A 21,763-nucleotide genomic window follows, 5' to 3' on the forward strand; every position below is an offset into this window, starting at 1 on the left:
AATGCATGATGTAAGTTGACCATGACCTATTAAGATAAAGCCTCAAATCAAATTTAGTTTAGATCCATGATGGAAGACTGACCAAGATTTGGCTTCAATGCATTAAGTTTTTCAAACGTCATTGGCCAAACATCAATATAAAGTGAGTTGTAGGATATATGCATTGGACAGACAAGTTAAACACTGTATGTTTGCTAAATTAATATATGGTAGGGAAATAAGATTTAACAATGCAGCCCGACTGTTCTAGCTGGTTGTTGATTTAAAGTTCATACACATTTGCCTGATCAAAACTGTTAGTTTCTTTCATCACCATATTTTTCATGCCAAAAGGAACATATATGGGTGACAGCAATGCTATTAAAATAAATAACAGGGACAATAAAAAAATGTTCAAAGACTGACAGACTCCCTCCCCATCAAAGAAACACAAACCACATTGTGTGTCAAAATAAACATATCTTTGAAAGCAGCTAACTGACAGTACTAATTTACATTCATAATTTAAGGAATATTACCCAGGATAATAAACAGAATTTATTGTTTAAACAAGAGATGTTAGAAGATTGCATAACTCAACTATTTCAAATGACTTAGTATGAGAAACAGCAAAAGCCAAAGCATGATGAGTGTTAACATTATTTACAAGATCTAATCATCTATAACTAGTTTAATATTGATTTTCATCAAAGTAGTGTCCATATGATTTGGATTTGTAACAATTTTTTCAGTCATATCGTTACGATGTCTGCAGTGTGGCAGTTTACCGTGATGTCTAGCATTGGGGCATCATGCTGCAGACATGTAGCATCAAGTCCTACCCAGTCACATTATCGTGTCACTAGGCCGACCAGTCCTAACACTAACTGAGTGCCTACTGAGGCAGCTGTAAGTACTATTTTTTATAAATCTTTGGTATGACTCAGCCAGGGTTCGAACCTGTGACCTCCTGCATTCGAGGCTGATGCTCTAACCAATGAAGCCACCGAAGTGGTGATTTTCATTAAAAGAAAGTGTACATTACTCAAACTATTGTCTACCATATATGCCACATATACTTGCTTGAATCAAACTACATTTTTATGATGCATTTACTTTGCTACTGTATACATTCGTTTATAAGTCCAGTCAAACTGCAAACAACAAAGATCCTGATCTGCTGCAGCATAATACACCTACAGATTAGGGTCTGTTTGTTTGTTCCACTGATTACTCCTAACAAACTGCACAGACCCTGATCTGTTAGTACCTTATGCAACAGCAAATCTGGGTTGGTGCAGTTTGCACTTGGACTCAACTTACAAGCAAGAATAGATGCTAGATGGACAGATCAGTTTTCTTTACAAAGTTTTCATGAACTTTTATCAATACATCCAGACTTGTATGTGTAAAATCATACAGTGGTTTATCATTATAAGAATGAAACATTTGTCAAGAATATTTATCTGTCTGTATCAGTGTAATTTCCAAATCTCTAGACCATAGACCATAATGACTCATTAAGCCATAATGCCCTAACTAACCAATGATAGACTATAATGACTCATGAAGCCATAATGCCCTAACTAAATAATGATAAACTACAATGACTCATTAAGCTGTAATGCCCTAACTAATTAATGATAGACTCTAATAACTCATTAAGCCATAATGCCCTAACTAATGAAAAATTATAATGACTCATGAATCCATAATGCCCAAACTAATTAATGATAAACTATAACGACTCATCAAGCCATAATGCCCTAACTAACTAATGATAGACTCTAATGACTCATTAAGCCATAATGCCCTAACTAACTAATGATAAACTATAATGACGCATTAAGATGTAATGCCCTAACTAATTAATGATAAACTATAATGACTCATCAAGCCATAATGCCCTAACTAACTAATGATAAACTATAATGACTCCTTAAGCCATAAGGCATTAAACTAATTAATGATAAACTATAATGACTCATCAAGCCATAAGGCCCTAACTAACTAATGATAAACTACAATGACTCATTAAGCTGTAATGCCCTAACTAATGATAAACTATAATGACTCATGAAACTATAATGCCCTAACTAACTAATGATAGATTTGAATGACTAATTAAGCCATACTGCCCTAACTAACTAATGATAAACTACAATGACTCATTAAGCTGTAATGCCTGAACTAACTAATGATAAACTATAATGACTCATGAAGCCATAATGCCCTAACTAATTAATGATAAACTATAATGACTCATCAAGCCATAAGGCCCTAACTAATTAATGATAAACTATAATGACTCATGAAGCCATAATGCCTAACGAATGATAAACTATAATGACTCATGAAGCCATAATGCCCTAACTAATTAATGATAAACTATAATGACTCATCAAGCCATAAGGCCCTAACTAATTAATGATAAACTATAATGACTCATGAAGTCATAATGCCTAACGAATCATAAACTATAATGACTCATGAAGCCATAATTCCCTAACTAACTAATGATAAACTACAATGACTCATTAAGCTGTAATGCCCTAACTAACTAATGATAAACTATAATGACTCATGAAGCTGTAATGCCCTAACTAATTAATGATAAACTATAATGACTCATCAAGCCATAATGCCCTAACTAACTAATCATAAACTACAATGACTCATTAAGCTGTAATGCCCTAACTAACTAATGATAAACTATAATGACTCATGAAGCCATAATGCCCTAACTAATGATAAACTATAATAACTCATTAAGCCATAATGTCCTAACTAATGATAAACTATAATGACTCATGAAGCCATAATACCTTAACTAATTAATGATAAACTATAATGACTCATGAAGCCATAATGCCCTAACTAACTAATAATAAACTACAATGACTCATTAAGCTGTAATGCCTGAACTAACTAATGATAAACTATAATGACTCATGAAGCCATAATGCCCTAACTAATTAATGATAAACTATAATGACTCATGAAGCCATAATGCCCTAACTAATGATAAACTATAATGACTCATGAAACCATAATGCCCTAACTAACTAATGATAAACTATAATGACTCATGAAGTCATAATGCCCTAACTAATTAATGATAAACTATAATGACTCATGAAGCCATAATGCCCTAACTAATGATAAACTATAATGACTCATGAAGCCATAATGCCCTAACTAACTAATGATAAACTATAATGACTCATTAAGCCTTAATGCCCTAACTAACTAATGATAAACTATAATGACTCATTAAGCTGTAATGCCCTAACTAACTAATGATAAACTATAATGACTCATTAAGCTGTAATGCCCTAACTAACTAATGATAAACTATAATGACTCATTAAGCTGTAATGCCCTAAGTAACTAATGATAGAATACAATGACTCATTAAGCTGTAATGCCCTAAGTAACTAATGATAGAATACAATGACTCATTAAGCTGTAAGGCCCTAACTAACTAATGATAGACTACAATGACCCATTAAGCTGTAATGCCGTAACTAATGATAGACTACAATGACCCATTAAGCTGTAATGCCGTAAGTAACTAATGATAGACTATAATGACTCATGAAGCCATAATGACTAAACTAAATGAAGGGGGAAAATATTGCTCACTGTTCTTGAATATGCAAAATTTGATAACTCTAGTGTTGATACTTGCCATTTTCATAACACAATAGGCTATGTATGGCAGGCAGTATATTTTGTGAAGGAAAAACTTTTAGACACATTTATCTTAAAACCGAAAATGACAAATGTATTACAGGGATATCGAACACATTCTATAAGTACAAGTTCTTTTACTACAAACCAACAATACCCAGACTTACATTTTTGAAATTACAAAATTCTGCACTGAATCTAAAATTCCTGGATTTTTCAAAAAATTTCAGGTCTTTCTCCCAACTTATTTCCTGCCTATGAGAACCCTCTAACTGACCAGGTTTTCTTGCATTCCTTACCTATATTTTTAGAAAACTATCTCGCTCAAAAAAATGTACATTAAAATCGGTTCTGACAAGGGACTCAGATGGACTTGACACTGCAAATCTGGTGCACAGTTACCATGGTTACAGTCAATAAAATATGTCAAGTAATCAAGCTTAGAGGACTCAATTCCAGGATCATCACCATCAAATCTGGTTTTAATCAGATGGTGTACAATTCTGTACAAAAAATTACCTTAATGTTTTTCAATATTTGGTTACCATGACAATGTCCATGCTTTATGGCAAACTGAAATCATTTTACAAATATCGAATTTTAAGTAAAGTCATAAATTCAGTATATATCTCACTAATGGATACAGTAAAACCTGTCTTGAAAGACGACTAATATGAGCAACTACCTGTCTTGGGAGACCAGATTCTCAATGCATGGATTTATTCATTATACAGTATTATGACCTGTCATGAGAGACCACCTGTCTTGAGAGACTATTATTATTTGGCAAAGAAGTGATCTTTCAAGACAGGATCTACTGCATTAGCAAATTGTTTTAAGGTTTTGCCATTTACAAGATGTACTTGATAGCAGATTAGCATCTATGTAATTAACCTGAAAAGCCTTTAATCCTATGATGCAATCTATTAAGATTTATTAAAATTGATAACATCATTGTTGCCAAGTCAAAAACAGCAAGTGCTGCCAGAGGTCTAAGATTTTGAGGCACAGTTCAACACTGTGAGCTTCCTTTATCATATAGTCAGTTGAGGAAGTTTAAGGCTTGATGCACAGTGATTCAATTTCATACATTAATAAATGTTCATAAAACTAAAACTGTGTATATTTTCTGCTATTTAATTTTGTGGATTCCTCCCCATAACAGGAGCCATGGTGGCTCAGTGGTTAGAATGCTGGACTCATGATAGAAATGGTGCTGGTTCAAATCCTACTCTTGGACCAAACTGGATCAGCTACTGCGGTGTGTCCTCGGGCAAGGGACTTAACTGCAAATGCCTCAGCTCTAAATAACCTACAAGTGTTGCTGTGCTGAAATGCACCAAAACCAAACCCATGAAGAGTGTGCAAATGAAGTAAATCTACAGAAAACCTCTGACATGAAGGCTAACCTGTGTGATTATGTCCTGAGCAGTGCTTGAGGTGGGAGCCTTGAAAACGGTGTATGGCTGATCGGGGGACACATTGTACACACAGACCAGGAACATGTTCTCATCACGATCCCAGTCTCCTGTTGAGCTGTCAGTTGACACTTTCTTCTGAAATGATACAATACTGTGAACTATTTACTTCTGATTGTATAAATTCTCATCTTTTTGGAGAGAAAAAAGGACAATTTTGTTGAATATGTAAGATCCAGATTTGCAACTGCCTAATACACTGGTGTATCAGAGTCTATGTAGTGTATCAGAACCAAATAACATAGACCCTGAATTGCTGACACATTATATGATGTGAACCAGGACTGTATATGTATAAACTGAATGCATTAACACTACGCTATATCCAATTTGCAAATTCTTAATATTAACAAGAGATTTACAAGGAAGCATAACAAATTTGTCAGTTCACTGTTGTCTTCAATATAAATGAATTTAATTTGCCAGAAAAAAAATATATAGTGTACTTGCTTATTCATTGAGTCCTGCTGCAAACAACATGGACTCTGATCTGCTGGCTAAAAGGTCAGGGTCTATGCTGTTTATTCTACTGATTACTCCTAACAAACTGCATAGAACCAGACCTGCTGGCACATTATGAAACAGCTGATCTGGGTCTGTGCTTTTTTGCACTTGGACTTGTCTTATAAAGGAATAATTTTGGTACATATGATATAGATATGTTAAAATAGATTAGCAAAACACAAAATTATTACTTTTTAGCATAACAAGGTTCATAAATATTGTTTTAGGAGACAAAGTAACAAACATACACACATGTATGTATGTATTTATGTATGTATGTATGTATGTATGTATGTATGTATGTATATGTATGTATGTATGTATGTATGTATGTATGTATGTGTGTGTGTGTGTGTGTGTGTATGTATGTAAGTGTGCCTGTGTGTATAATAAGAACTGTTCAGTTTAGTTTGCTATGAGTCTAAATTATTGAGAGAGAGAGAGAGAGAGAGAGAGAGAGAGAGAGAGAAAGGCATTTGGAGAAAGACATTGTTTCCGAAGCGTACACACCTTCTGTTCTTTCGATAACATTGTAGTCACCCATGCTCGGCTACTTGGGTCCTGAAAAAATGACAGGATATGCTGTGGAAAAAATTCAGTTTGTAATAGTGTTTGCTACATTGCATCTAAGATACAGTCAATAATAACCTTTCCAGAAGCATTAGAAAGCTGGTATTTTATATATTTTTCATTTAGCAATGACACTGAATAAAGAATATTTTATTCATGCTTGGTTGTATAATACAACATAGTCAATTGCATGAGTATATAAGTATTGTATTTTTCTGGATATGGCGTACAAGTTGAATTCATTAAGCTTATAGATTATTTATCCTTCATCCATTTAGTCAATGTGAAGTATAAGAGAAAAGCCAGATCAACACCCTGACTTTGTCTTTTCTGCTAGCAACTTTACACGTATATTAATATCACTGTATGGCATTCCAGTTTATTTGTGAAACTGCAGTCACCAACACTAACATGCTAACAAAAACATGCTTCCCCCCCATTTCATTTTGGAGAGAGAGAGAGAGAGGTTTCAAGGTGATCATAATTTGTGATGCTCAGATAATTGAGATCTTCCCCCATGTTCAAGGTCACTACTATACTCCATTATGCTCTAAAATTTTGAGTCATCTAGGCCCTTTTTGTGCTAAATTAATTTTAGTCCATAAATGGTAAAGTATTGGAACATGTTTGTATACCATTTCACCTAGAATAACTTCCATTTCCCTGTAGTTTCCCAATACTTACACTGCTGACTTTGCGCAGTATGAATTTTCCAGCACCCTTCCACTTGTTCTGTGCCTGAAGAACCTTCTCTTGCATGCTGATGATGCGTTGGGAGCTAGTTCCTTCCTTCTCTTTCTTCTCCCAGCTGTTGTGGACATTTTCCACCAAAACATAGTCCTCTACCTTCTCTTCTGGCTTGCCAGCCTTCATAAGAGCCTGTAAGACAAAAAATAGAATCCAGGATATTTTAGTCTTCATGCAATTTTACATGTACTTCGAACCCCATCACCATCATCTGGTACTTTTAAGGTTTTAGAACTAAGCATGGCTCTGATGTACTACAGTTACTAGCACATTAATACATCATGAAAAAAGGCATATTGACTGAACATGGCAAATAACTCATTTTGTTACATTTAAGACAATAAAATACCAAAGCATCATGATGCGTTCCTATAAAACTAAATCTATCCTCTTTCAAACATTAAGCTTTGATGGAGACTCTAACTGTGTTTCAACCAGGAGGCATCCTCCTCAATTAATGACGGGTCATTAGGAATACTTTCTTTATGGTGATGTCATATTATGTGATTCGGTACATTTACATACAATGGCAGCTTTTCTTTTTCTGCTGACAAAAGAAATATGATCTTCAGATTTCCCCTCCATAACAAGATCTTGACTTTTGAAGTTTCATTTATTATTCATTTTAAATGTTAAGCTTCACTTGATCTTCTTACACATAATGGAGACATAGGAATTTAAAAGCCAACCTCTGTCCAAATCCCAAATATTTTAATCAACAAATAGATATTTGAACTGTTCTTCCTCAATAATATACATTGATGACAGCGAGTTTGCATACCATTAGAAATGGAATATGGAAAAACTGCAAAAGCATGAACTTAAATATTGCTAAATTGGTCTTCTTTGGGAAATCTGTTTTCTGTAAATTGCAAAACTATTTTTGAGGGACATGAAAATGACAAAGCTCTTGAAATAGTCATTCTTCTCCAAGATGGACAAACTGAACATATGGTAATATGATTTATCAAAGAATAGCACATATGTATTTATGCTGCATTGATGTATGTCTTTACCTGAGCTATTGCATCATACACAGATGTGTCCTGAGTAACCTTTAAGATGACATATTCATCAGGGGATGTAACTCCAAAGACATTGATGAAAAATATTCGCCTCCTCAGCTTCACAGTACCACCAATAAGCTGGAATAATAATAATGATAACTTGAGCTGTTAATGACAGGCATATCACAAAGGGCACAAGGCTTTAAGTAGAAGAACTCATATTAGGAAAAGGACCATAACTCTTGTCCAAAATAGAGTAGATGAGACAAAACCCTAAAAGATGCATTTAAGTCTATGAGAGCAACATTCCAAGCTTTCATCTGAAGATAAGAATTTGCTTGACAAGAGGTATAACTCTGTCTGGAGTTATGATGGTTACAAGGAAAATGTGTCTGGACTTATGAGGCCATATACCAACATTATGACTGGCAATTTCCTTTCTGAATTTGGTAATGAAAATGCAAGTTTGACAACAAAATGTGACCATCTTTTACAAACCTCTACAGATGTCTTTAAGCTGTACACAACCTCTGCTGATGACTGTAGTCAGTATACAACCTCAGACAGATGACTTTAGTCAGAATACAACCTCTATGCCTTAAGTCAGTATACAACCTCTACAGATGTCCTTAGTATACAACCTCTACAGAGGCAGTATACAATGTTTGCAGTTCTCTTAAGACTGTATGCAACCTATACAGATGGCCTTAGTCAGTATACAACCTCAATAGATGTCCTTAGGCAGTATAAAATCTCTACAGATGTCCTTAGGCAGTATATAATCTCAACAGATGTCCTTAGTATACAACCTCAACAGATGACCTTAGTATACAAGCTCTACAGATGTCTTTAGGCAGTATACAATCTCTGTCTTAAGTCCGTATACAAACTCTGCAAATGTCCTTAGTCAGTATACAACCTTTATAGATTCCCTTAGGCAGTATACAACATCTGCAGTTGTCTTTAGGCAGTATACAATCTCTAAAGATGTATTTAGGTAGTATAAAACCTCTACAGATGTCCTTAGTCAGCATACCTCTAAAAATCTCTTTAGGCACTTTACAAACTCTAAAAATCTCTTTAGACACTATACAACCTCTAAAGATATCTTTAGTCAGTATACAATCTCTATGTCTGAAGTCAGTATACATCCTCTGCAGATGTCCTTAGTATACAACCTCTACAGATGTCTTTTGGCAGTATACAATCTCTACCGATGTCCTTAGTATACAACCTCTAAAGATATCTTTAGACATTATACAATCTCTATGTCTCCAGTCAGCATACAACTTCTGCTGATGTCCTAAGTCAGTATACATCCTCTACAGATGTCCTTAGTATACAACCTCTACAGATGTCCTCTGGCAGTATACAATCTCTACCGATGTCCTTAGGCAGTATGCAATCTCTACAGATGTCCTTAGTACACAACCTCTAAAGATATCTTTAGACATTATACAATCTCTATGTCTTCAGTCAGCATACAACCTTTGCAGATGTCCTTAGTGTACAATAGATGTCTTTAGGCAGTATACAACCTCTGCAGCTGTCTTTAGGCAGTATACAATCTCTACATATATTTTTAGTCAGTATACAACCTCTACAGATGTCCATAGTAAGTATACAACCTCTACAGATGTCTGTAGTTAGTATACAACCTCTATAGATGCCCCTGGGCAGTATATAACCTTTAAAAATGTCTTAGGCAATATACAATCTCTACAGAGGTCCTTATGCAGTATGCAACCTCTACAGATATCCTTAGTCAGTATGCAACCTCAACATATGTCTTTAGTCAGTATACAACCTCTGCAAATGTCCTTAGTCAGTATACAACCTACACAGATGGCCTTAGTCAGTACACAACCTCAACATATGTCTTTAGGCAGTATACAATCTCTATGTCTCAAGTCAGTATAAAACCTCTGCAGATGTCCTTAGGCAGTATGCAACCTCTACAGATGTCCTAAGTCAGTATACAACCTCTACAGATGTCCTTAGTATACAAACTATTTAGATGTCCTTAGGCAGTACACAATCTCTACAGATGTCCTTAGGCACTAAACATCCTCTACAGATGTCCTTAGTCAATATACAACCTCTACATACGTCTAGAAATACAACTTTACTGCCAAGGCCAATCTGTCTTTGGAACACTTTAGCAGCTGAAGTAGCTGAGGCTCCTGACATGGTATCTTTCAACTGGGAATTCTCCACTCTAAAGATTTAAACACAACTCAGTACCAGATTGCAAGTAAAATCTAGAGATGTCAAGAGCTTGTTGTGTTGAAACTCAGTGGTCTCTTCCATAGCCAGAGTTTCTAGACTGAAGAACTAAAGTGCAATTTGACTCTTCCCTTCTTTTTTATATTGTCCATATCTATTATTTAATATGTCTTTTGGTCTGCCTTATTAATTTAGTTTTCTTTTCTGCCCATACTGCAACAATGAAATACAACAGTCAAGTGTGACTGCACTATTGCATATAACAGATGTAGATGATGGAAAATATAAAACAATTACTGTGCAAATATGATTTGAAGAAAATGGTTTGACTGAGTATCGTGCCAATATGATTTGAAGCAAAAGATCAGGTTGAGTATGGTGCCTAATGATTTGAAGCAAATGGTTAGGTTGAGTATGTTGCTAGTATTTTTTTAAGCAAATTGTTAGGTTGAGTATGGTTCCAATATGATTTGAAGCAAAGGGTTAGGTTGAGTATGGTTCCAATATGATTTGAAGAAAAGGGTTAGGTTGAACATGTTGCCAGTATGACTTGAAGCAAAGGGTTAGGTTGAGTATGTTGCTAGTATTATTTTAAGCAAATGGTTAGGTTGAGTATGATTTGAAGCAAATGGTCAGGTTGAGTATGGTTCCAATATGATTTGAAGCAAATGGTTAGGTTGAGTATGGTGTCAAATGATTTGAAGCAAATGGTTAGGTTGAGTATGGTGTCAAATGATTTGAAGCAAATGGTTAGGTTGAGTATGGTGCAAATATGACTTGAAGCAAATGGTTAGGTAGAGTATGGTGTCAAATGATTTGAAGCAAATGGTTCGGTTGATTATGGTTACAAATGATTTGAAGCAAAGGGTTAGGTTGAGTATAGTGTCAAATGATTTGATGCAAATGGCTAGGTCGAGTATGGTGCCAGTATGATTTGAAGCAAATGGTTAGGTTGAGTATGGTGTCAGTACGATTTGAAGAAAAGGGTTAGGTTGAATATCGTGCCATTATAACTTGAAGCAAATGGTTAGGTTGAGTATGGTGTCAGTATGATTTGAAGCAAATGGTTAGGTTGAGTATGGTTCCAATATGACTTGAAGCAAAGGGTAAAGGTTGAACATGTTGCTAGTATGACTTGAAGCAAAGGGTTAGGTTGAGTATGTTGCTAGTATGACTTGAAGCAAAGGGTTAGGTTGAGTATGTTGCTAGTATTTTTTAAGCAAATTGTTAGGCTGAGTATGGTGCCAGTATGATTTTGAAGCAAATGGTTAGGTTCAGTATGTAAATAAGACTTGAAACAAAGATTCTGCAGAATGTAATGTCTGCTGTCAAAAACTGCTGTATCATGTAGCATGACTGTATATGTAGCATGTATGTAACATGACTGTATTGTGTATGTACTATGATTTTTAAACATATTTAATGAAAACTCCTGACCATGGTGAAATTAATGCTGTCACAAGCAATACCAATAAAGTGATAACATATAATTTACTATCTAATAATGCAGACATGACAACCCACCCACCACAGCCCCATGTAAATATAGTGAGAAAATATAATTAACTGAATGCCATCAATTCCATTACCTCTTTGCCTTCTTTGCCCTCTTTTCCCAGTTCTGAAAGATCTTTGACTTTGGCAAAAACAGATTTGAGGATTGCTGATGTTGTTTCATGGCCACTGCCACTAATTCCGCAGGGCTCAAGAAGTTCCTCCTCATGTTTAGAATAAATAAACAGAGTTGCAAGTTCTAGTGGTTGGTTGTTTGGGCTACGTAGCCGAACATGACGGTATCCTGTAGAATAAAATGCAAAAATCTATATGTGTGTAAGGTTCTGTGAAACACTATCCTTTCTTTGCTACCTGATCTATTACCTGTGAAATATTATGTTTTTCTTGCTAAATGAGCTATGATCTGTGATACAGTTTCTCTTGCTAAATGTGCTATGATCACTGTAATGAACTCTTGTTTGTAGAAGAATTTTGTGTTCACTGATTGTGATTGATTTGGATTTTTAACGTAGCTTGAATAATTTTTCATTCGTATGGCTATGATGTCTGCAGTGTGGTACTCTACAGTTGTGTCTAGCACTGGGGCATCATGCTGCAGACATGTTGCATGATGCCTCACCCAGTCACATTATCGTGACACCAGGCCGACCAGTTAAAACACTCACTGCTTAATGCTGAGTGCCAAGTGTTAGTACCATTTTTATAAGACTTTGGCATGACTTAGCCGGGGTTCAAACCTGCAACCTCCTGCATCCGAGACAGATTCTCTAACCACCAGCCACTGGAGCAACCAATTTTGTTTTCAGATAAATTGTATATGGATTTAAATCAATTAGAGTAAGAGTCCCAATTTAAGTACTATGCAATCCAGAGCCATCAAAATACTTCAAACAGATAGCATAATAGGGGTTCTTATAGATCTGCATTGGGAACCTTGATGCACCAACAGCAAATTCAAAGGATGTGGGTGAACCAATCAGATAAGGTAGTCTTGAGAGTAACAAAGAAGTGGGGTGTAAGTTGAATGGGTTCAGAGTCCAAATTTTAAGCATGAAACCTGATCATTCGTAGGAGACTGTCATTAAATTTGGCATTGTACTAGAGAATTCAAAGGGAGATAGAGGTGTTAACCACCGTGTTCTATGTACATGGAAATGGGGTTAGGAGGAAGTGGATTCAAACGAAAAGTCTAACTAAGAGTATTCCAAGGGATCAGATTGACTTGTTCAAGAACTTGGAATTTGGAATTTGAGAGCTTTGAAAGAAAGTTTTCAGAGTGCCAGCCAGCACAAGAATGGCCTGGAAACAGGAGTAGGAAGAAAGGAAATAGAAGTGGGAATAGAAGTGGGAAGAAAGGAAATATAAGTAGGAAGAAAGGAAAGAGAATTGGGAAGAAAGGAAATATAAGCGGGAAAAAAGGAGGCAGTGGAAGAGAAGAAAAACAAGATCTGGGATACAGATTAATGGAAGGAACAGTTGAAAAAAGACTGATTCTCTCACAAATAGATTGTGGAATTTCATATAATGAGCTTAAATATGTTAAATGTGAGTTCAACCAACTAGGTCAAATGCTATGTACAATTTTACTGAGCAGAGATTGAGGACTGGTGTTGAACTCAATAGACTCCCTACATTTTTGTAATAAATTTTTTATGTCTATTGTGTCTTGAGTTGTTATATATGTTTAGAGTGTCAGCTTAAGGTGGCAGGGGTGATCAAAATTCTTAATGCACACCTTCCTACCACAATAATGTAGCTGGGTTGTGATAAAATCATCTGCGAGACACTGTTTTCATGCTAAATGTGTTATGATCTGTGAAACTGTTTCCTTGATAATTGTGCTACGATCTGTTAAATAAGGTTTCCATTGATAATTATACAATGATGTGTGAAATAGTATTTTTCTCTTGCTAGTTGTGCTATGTTCTGTGAAACAGTTTCCCTTGCTAACTGCGCTATGATCTGTGAAAGTTTCCCATGCTAATTGCACTATGATCTGTGAAACACTGTTTTCCTTTGTTAATCATGCTATGATCTGAGAAAAAAGGTTTCCATTGCTAATGGTGCAAAATGTGTGAGACACTATTTCCGTGATAATTGGGCTATGATCTGGCATGTGGTGAGGGAAGAAAAAATATCAATTTCTTGTAAAAACCAAACAACAATCGATTCACACTCCTCTATTTTTGTATGAGTTAATTATCTCAGACTTATAGCATAATGTAGAGTAAAATATTTTTAAAGTTAAATTTTCTTAACTTAAACCAAGTTCCAGTAAAAAATTACACCCACAAAAACTGTTTCATTCATTGTCAAGGATGATTTCACTCAAGAAAGATGCAGGTAGTACGAATGCTTGTGGCATTGTGGGTGGTGGAGAATACAGTTCACTAAATTGGATCAAAGTGTTAAGAATAGCATTGGAGGTGGGTGTTGGGTGAATACAGTACATTAAATAGGATAAAAGCATTGTTGTTGTTATAAGGTTTAATGCCATTTTTCAGCACAAGATAGGCTATACATGGTGGCCAGTATAAATGGTGGAGGAAGAACCAGGGAAAACCCCGGAAAGAACCATGACTCACAAGATGCTACTGGCAAGCTTTCTCATGTACCCACATTGGCCAAGCCCGAGACTCTAACCCACACAGACAGAGATGAGATGGCAGTGATCTGTAACAGTGAGCACTTTAGACCACCCAACCACCTGGGGGCTCCGGATCAAAATAATAGTGCATTAATTGAAGTACTGAGAATATTGATGGCTTGGAGGGTGGAGGAAATTAAATAAGATCAAAGTTATAATCATGTTCCTTCATCATCAACTACCAATAATCCTCTTAAAATAATAGATATGAAATTTGCACATTTTTATTCTTAACTTCTCATTATCTCCTAATAGAAAATTTGAGTAAAAAATTAAAACCAAATGTTGACAGAAAATAATTTAGCAATTATCTTTTAGGAGCATTTTGTATTGAAATGATTCTACCTAGAAGCTGTCAAACAATATCAAGGGAGATAACCCCTCCAAGTATGAATATTTCCTCAAAGGATTAAAATTTGAATTACATAGCTAAACTCATTTTATCAGTGCCAAAAGTCCTCTAATGTTAAATATAGAAATTAGGTGACTATTATTAGACACTATTCTTTGTAACTGACATGCCATAAGCTTGAAAGGGATATATCCCACCAAGCCAGGAAAGTTAATAATGTAAATCAGGTCTACCTGGACGGAGACATTTCAATGGAATTACTCGCTGAGCTACCATGTGGTTTGTACTGGTATCAACAACAACGAAACGGATAAAGGCAAGGTCTGAAAACATCACCTGGTAATAAAGAAAAATATTATATAGAAAAATCTGATTAATAAGTTAATTAATTAACATATGTCTCAATAGATATTTTGCTGTTTGTTATATTTGGCCAACAATACTGTGAGCACATAGTTTAAAGGCACAAGTCCTTGCTGCATCACAAAATTAATTTTAAAAAATCAAATAATTGTTTGAATGGCACTGTAGTGCAGCTTGCTTTGCATGCAATAAGCAAATGTGAAAGAAAGAGATATCAGAAAGGATTTCTGAACATATCATTTTTAATAATGACTGAAGGAGAGTTTACAAGGAACAGATCAAGACCTAGCATATTAAATGCATAAGTAATGACAGTATAAATAAAAGATGTTAATGGTCAATACCATGTATATAACAACACAATTCATGCATATCTCCGTTAGCTACAGACTCACCAGTGATACTGAAGTTGTGTACCTTGGGGTGATAAAAAATATACATTTCATCCTTGGCTGCAATTTTGATATGTACCTATTAACACAATATATGAAAAATGATACTGATTATAAATGACATTTCCTGGGTGAGACAAATTCACAGACTGGTGCTCACTAACACTGTTAACAACATTTCATAAGACTGACTGTTTGTAGTTTTATGCCCTAACAAGGATATAGATGGGGCATACAAAAGTAGGTCACTATGACATTCATTTCAAGATTCAGTGTATTAGATCATGTTTTGCATTTTAGGTTCATTTCTTAGACATCACTGGCCAGAATCATAAAAGAGATTTTGTGCAGATATATCTTGGTAAGTACGTTACTATTCCAATAAATGCTGGTCACAGCAACCTATTTTTGCATTTAGGTCATTTTCTCTTGCACACATGAAAACAGAGGCATTTCATGCAAAAATGTGGGGTGGTAGGACATTCATGTTCTTCCAAAAATTTTTGTTCTGTGAAAACATTTAAAAATCATATTACATTCTATAAACGTCTACAAATACAACACACATTAGACTGGTTTGTCACCACAAATTGATTGGTAAAATCCAAGATGAACACACCTTGACAAAATAGCATTTTCATAATCTTCCATCTAACGCTGTACATGTACAGATAATTAATTTTTGACAATATCTTGGCAATAATGACCAAAATGTGTCAAAACAAGTTTAACAATCCAAAGTCTATGGATTTTACCATCACAAATATCTACTTTGCCAGTGACAGGTAAAATGAACAAGAGACCCAAGTGGGCTGAGATTACTCACCCGGCTGATATCTGCCTAATAAGGCAATGCAAGAGCAGTTGGACAAGAAAACTTGGTATAATGTTTCTGTAGAAATTTCATCCAGTGCATATGTTATGAAAACAACTGTATCAAGATTTCAACCATATTTCATTGCACATCTGCCATCGTTTGTCCAATACTGAAAGGTCGCTTTCTTTCGATGTTGTTAAAATTCTGTTGAATAGCTTTTATTTTTATCAACTGTGTAAACTGTCTCTATTTTTAGTAATGGCAGCTATATTTGAAGGAAGACCAGCACTGTTGGTATGGAATGAAAGGCATAAAAGCCAAGAACTTCATGTCACATATGGTTAGTTGTCACGATGAACACTGTAATGGTTGGTTTTTCTTGGGTATTAATGGTAGTCATATTTGATGGCGGATAAGCATCGTTTAAAAAAAATGTGAAGCCTTTCAAGTTTGGCTGCTTGAGTCAAATTTGGTTTGAATCTGGTGATTTTGTAAAAGAAGTAATTTAAAGAATTTTCCATTTTTGTAACACTGACCATATATGAAGGTGGATCGGCATCATGTGAATAAAATTTAAAAAAATCTTGATGTGAAGATGCCTTGTACAAAATTTGGTCAAAGTTTAGACAGCAGATTTTAAGAAAGTCTTTTAAAGCTTTTCCTACCTTTAGTGTCTGTGTGATTTTGATTTCTAATGTAGCTTAACAATTTTCCAGTCATACTGCTATGATGTCTGCAGTGTGACAGTTTATAGTGATGTCTAGCACTTGGGGCATCATGCCACAGACATTTGGCAACAAGTCCCCACCTAGTGATATTATCCTGACACCAGGCCGACCAGTCCTAACACTAACCTCTTGATGAGCGTCAAGCATGGCAGATGTTAATATCATTTTTATAAGTCTTTCGTATGACCCCGTCAGGGTTCAAACCAACAACTTCCCACATCCACAGCAGTTGCTCTAACCACTAGACCACCAGAGTGGTCTCCTGCCTTTAGTAATGGAGACCATATCTGGTGGTGGATCTGTATTATTTTAAAGGTAATAAAGCCCATAATGCCAGGAACCTCTCTGTGAAGTTTGGCAGACACTAATTCAGTAGTTTTTAAGAGTTGAAAATAACAAACACTGACAGATGCATAATGCATGATGGACCACACAATGAACATGTCACAGTAATAACACATGTTTTGATAATTTTCTCACATCCTCCATCAAAGACCATTATTCTTAAATCGGTTACATTTACTTACCTGGAAGGTGAACACATCATTCCATATGGGATTAAGAGAGTTCCTTGAAATAACCTTGGCCTTGTGTTTGGCACAGTCAACAGGTATCCCAATGATCTCAACCTCCACCTGTACACTGGCTGTGTAATTTGAGCTAACATACTGACCTGATATGAGCTGAAACAAGGAGAAAAAAAATGGTGGTATTCAATTTCTGACACTAATCCTGGTTGAATATTTTCTTAATACTATATTTCTGGGTCAACTAATAATGAAAAGAATGTTAAAACTAACTTTTGGTCAAATAGTGTATTGCTACCTGAAATAGATCAATAAATCCATCAGAACATTTAATGTATTGATCAGGTACTTTTTGTAGACAGTACATTCACACTAAAAATAGTTTTACAATCTATTTCAGAAAAAATGAGAAATGTTATACAAATATCGTTCTTGTCCTGTATCTTCAAAAATACATGTAGTATCTTAGTCAGTGGTAAAATTAGTACCATAATACATTATACGGGGATGACTTATATAAAATACTGCACTACATTATCTTACTGCACTACATGATTTTGAGAGCGAGTTTAAGTACCATATATACTTGCTTATAAGATGAGTCCTACCGCAAACTGCACAGACCCAGGTCTGTCGTCGTATAATGCAATGGGTCTGTACAGTTTGTCAGAAGTAATCAGTAGAACAAACAATATAGACCCTGTTCTGCCAGCACCTTATGCTACAGCAGATCAGGATGTTGCAGTTTGACTTGACTTATAAGCGAGTGTTTATGGTATGGATGTGGTGCCATGACTATTATTATACTGAAACTTGTCTTAAAGTTTAACTATAATTAGAGCTATAGTGTCATGCATCCTTAGATATGAACTGATACTGTAAATATTACTAAAGTTTCCATAGTCATGGCCACTAAAACTTTATTCCAAAATGTTTACAAACTGAATTCAGCATGGTTATTACTTTAAACCTACATGCAAAGTAAGAATGGTGGCGTGAAGGCCGTCAAACTCCTTGTCCCATGGATTGAAGTGGTTGTACATTACGTGACTCTTGTCCCACATGACGGCTGGCTTCAGTACATAGCCACTCCTGCCATTCTGCTCAAATATAGCTGTGTTCAGAGCCATTGCTGTATCTAAGAAAGCAATTTTTGGAGTAAAAAATGTTTTTTTTTTTATAACACTTACCCAATTTAATTATGTAAAGGAGAATATCTACTATCTCTATTCCAAGCTATAAAAAATGTTAATGTCTTTTGGCTTGTCTAATAAGGTGGCGCTCTACAGTTTCATATTTTGCATAGGGTTACATTTTTAAAGAAAAAGAATTTCCCAGATTTTCCTCACTGGTTATACTAGCTATAAAAAAGACCTTATACAATGTGTATCTTAGGTGTTATTCAAAGAACCTTTAATTCCCTTTATTTTGGTGTATGAATGGTGGGTGTATTTTGGGTTATAGAGTATACGGCTTGGCCTTGCCTCATATGTACACCTTTCAAAAAACTGCTAGTTCCACTTGGTCATTTTCACTTTCTGGACTTCAGATGTAAATTGTAAAAAAAAAGGTAAGAGATGGATGGAGATGGAGATTGGCCTGGCTCTGGTCTTCTAATATATCAAAGTAGCTTCAAGTGTTACATGGCACAGTATGTGTCAGTATATGGAAGTGGTCTTCCAGAAAGAAGACTAACCCATGTCATTACAAAGGTGGGGAAGGTACCCTGTTGTGCTGCTTACATAGGTCCCACCATGTCAAACTGAGCTCTTTAAAAATGAAAGGTCTCTAAGATAAAAGCTGGAGAGTACCTACTCTGACCATCATCTTACAGTTTTTAATGATACCAAACATGAAACAGTTGCACTCAAATGCAATATAATGAAAACTGCCCTAACCTCACAGGCTTCAATGTAAAATAAAAATCATCTCGTCTTTGGTAAGTTCCCTGTAAGATTAAATGATTATCCAAGAGATACAAAATGGTGAAAACAAAGCAGAAATTTAATCCCTTCCTTCCTTTTTAAGAGGTAAGAACAACTGAGATCTGATTTGCTCAGTAAGCTTCACATACCACTTCAATGCCCCAATGTGGTGCTGCTAATGCCTTTGGGAGTGGTTTCAAGTAAAATGGTCTGATTTCCCACCCACTTTCCAACAAATAAAAGCAGAATCAATGAGCTATAGCACTAAACCCTTCTATCGACTGGGAGACCACTCTTGTCTGACTTCCATCTCAGCAAGCAGAGTTTATAGTACTTTCGTTAAAAAAATAAGCAAGAGCTGTATTTAACATCATATTTTTCTTAGCTTGGGAGGGATAAATTTGCAAAGTCACAGATATTCTCCTAACGTATTATAATCAGGTAATGTATTTTGAAGAAGAAACAGAAAACGTAACTTGTTAGTCTATAATGGCATATGCTTGCCCTCTTAACTAGTTTGCAAAATTGGTGTACAGAAACGTGCACGAACAAATAAACATATTCAAAATGCTTTGGACAAAAGAATAAAAATTTGCTGTAACTAATTTACCAATTGCAATGCACGATATGGTATATATTAATGGCAAAACTGATAATATTGGTGGATACAGAACTTAACAAAACTTGGCAAAAGGATTCACCTGATTTACAACAGTCATTTTCAATAGCCAAATTAGCAGGTTGACAAGATTCACCCTGCTGAATTAAAGGAAATATTTCATGGGAACAAAAGCCTGACACACTCATTGCAGAGTTTTCCAAATCAATCCACACACTGTCAGTGAAAAAGTATAAATTAAAACCAGCAGATTTCCCTAAATCCAAAGTATTACAGAATCATCATTCTGTTACCATTATTGTGCATTACTTATGGTCATTGCTACATTTTAATTCCTACTTAGCAAAGCTATCACAACAAAAATTGTATTTTGCTATCCTGACACTAAATACAGCACTCCCTCACTATAAGGTTATTCACCAAAACAGAATTCCTGTTATATGGTCTTTCATTACAACACAGTTCCCGTTATAAGGCTCTTCATTACAACAATGTTCCTATTATATGGTTCTTTATTGTAACACTGTTCCTGTTACAAGGAATTCATTATAACACAGTTCCTATTATAAGGCTCTTCATTACAACTCTGTTCCTATTTTATGGTCCTTCATTGTAACACTGTTCCTGTTAATTGGAATTCATTATAACACAGTTCTTGTTATAAGACTCTTCATTACAACACTGTTCCTATTATAAGGAATTCATTATAACACTGTTCCTGTTATAAGGCTCTTATTACAACAATGTTCCTATTATATGGTCTTTCATTGTAACATTGTTGCTGTTTTATGGAATTCATTATAACACAGTTCCTGTTATAAGGCTCTTTATTACAGTTCCTGTTATAAGGCTCTTTATTACAACACTTCCTATTATAAGAAATTCATTATAACACAGTTCCTGTTATAAGGCTCTTATTACAACACTATTCCTATTATAAATGGTCCTTCATTGTAATGCTGTTCCTGTTATAAGAAATTCATTATAATACAGTTCCTGTTATAAGGCTCTTCATTACAACAACGTTCCTATTGTATGGTCCTTCATTGTAACATTGTTGCTGTTTTATGGAATTCATTATAACACAGTTCCTGTTATAAGGCTCTTTATTACAACACTGTTCCTATTATAAGAAATCCATTATAACACAGTTCCTGATATTAGGCTATTATTACAACACTATTCCTATTATATATGGTCCTTCATTGTAATGCTGTTCCTGTTATAAGAAATTCATTATAACACAGTTCCTGTTATAAGGCTCTTCATTACAACACTGCTCCTATAATATGGTTCTTTATTGTAACACTATTCCTGTTACAAGGAATTCATTATAACACAGTTCCTGTTATAAGGCTCTTTATTACAACACTGTTCCTATTATAAGGAATTCATTATGTTGTTGTTGTTGTTGTTGTTTAACACCATTTTTCAGCACACGATAGGCTATACATGGTGGCCAGTATTAATGGTGGAGGAATAACCTGGGAAATCCCCAGAAAGAACCACCGACCCTCGAGAAGCTACTGGCAAGCTTTCTCACATAACCACATTGGCCAAATCCGAGACTCAAACCCACGCAGACAGAGGTGAGATAGCAGTGATCCATAATGGACAGCACTTTAGACCACTCGGCCACTCTGGGCCTCCGAAATTCATTATAACACTGTTCCT

At 35.3% G+C, this 21,763-nt stretch overlaps 1 protein-coding gene across 1 annotated transcript in view; it reads right to left on the reverse strand.

Moving 5' to 3' along the window:
* Nucleotides 1-21,763, reverse strand: part of LOC149795118 (1-phosphatidylinositol 4,5-bisphosphate phosphodiesterase epsilon-1-like) — a 289,076-nt gene that overhangs the window by 5,427 nt on the left and 261,886 nt on the right. The window contains exons 31-38 of the mRNA XM_089963758.1: nucleotides 18,520-18,683; nucleotides 17,546-17,701; nucleotides 14,952-15,054; nucleotides 11,794-12,002; nucleotides 7,988-8,116; nucleotides 6,909-7,103; nucleotides 6,165-6,215; nucleotides 5,082-5,228 (exon numbers count right to left, since the gene is read on the reverse strand). Of these exons, the coding sequence (XP_089819884.1) occupies nucleotides 5,082-5,228; nucleotides 6,165-6,215; nucleotides 6,909-7,103; nucleotides 7,988-8,116; nucleotides 11,794-12,002; nucleotides 14,952-15,054; nucleotides 17,546-17,701; nucleotides 18,520-18,683 (1,154 nt within the window). The remainder of the gene's footprint in view (nucleotides 1-5,081; nucleotides 5,229-6,164; nucleotides 6,216-6,908; nucleotides 7,104-7,987; nucleotides 8,117-11,793; nucleotides 12,003-14,951; nucleotides 15,055-17,545; nucleotides 17,702-18,519; nucleotides 18,684-21,763) is intronic.

The sequence above is a fragment of the Sinohyriopsis cumingii genome, chromosome 7, assembly GCF_028554795.1.
Source record: "Sinohyriopsis cumingii isolate HCF-2022 chromosome 7, ASM2855479v2, whole genome shotgun sequence".
NCBI classification, from domain to species: domain Eukaryota; kingdom Metazoa; phylum Mollusca; class Bivalvia; order Unionida; family Unionidae; genus Sinohyriopsis; species Sinohyriopsis cumingii.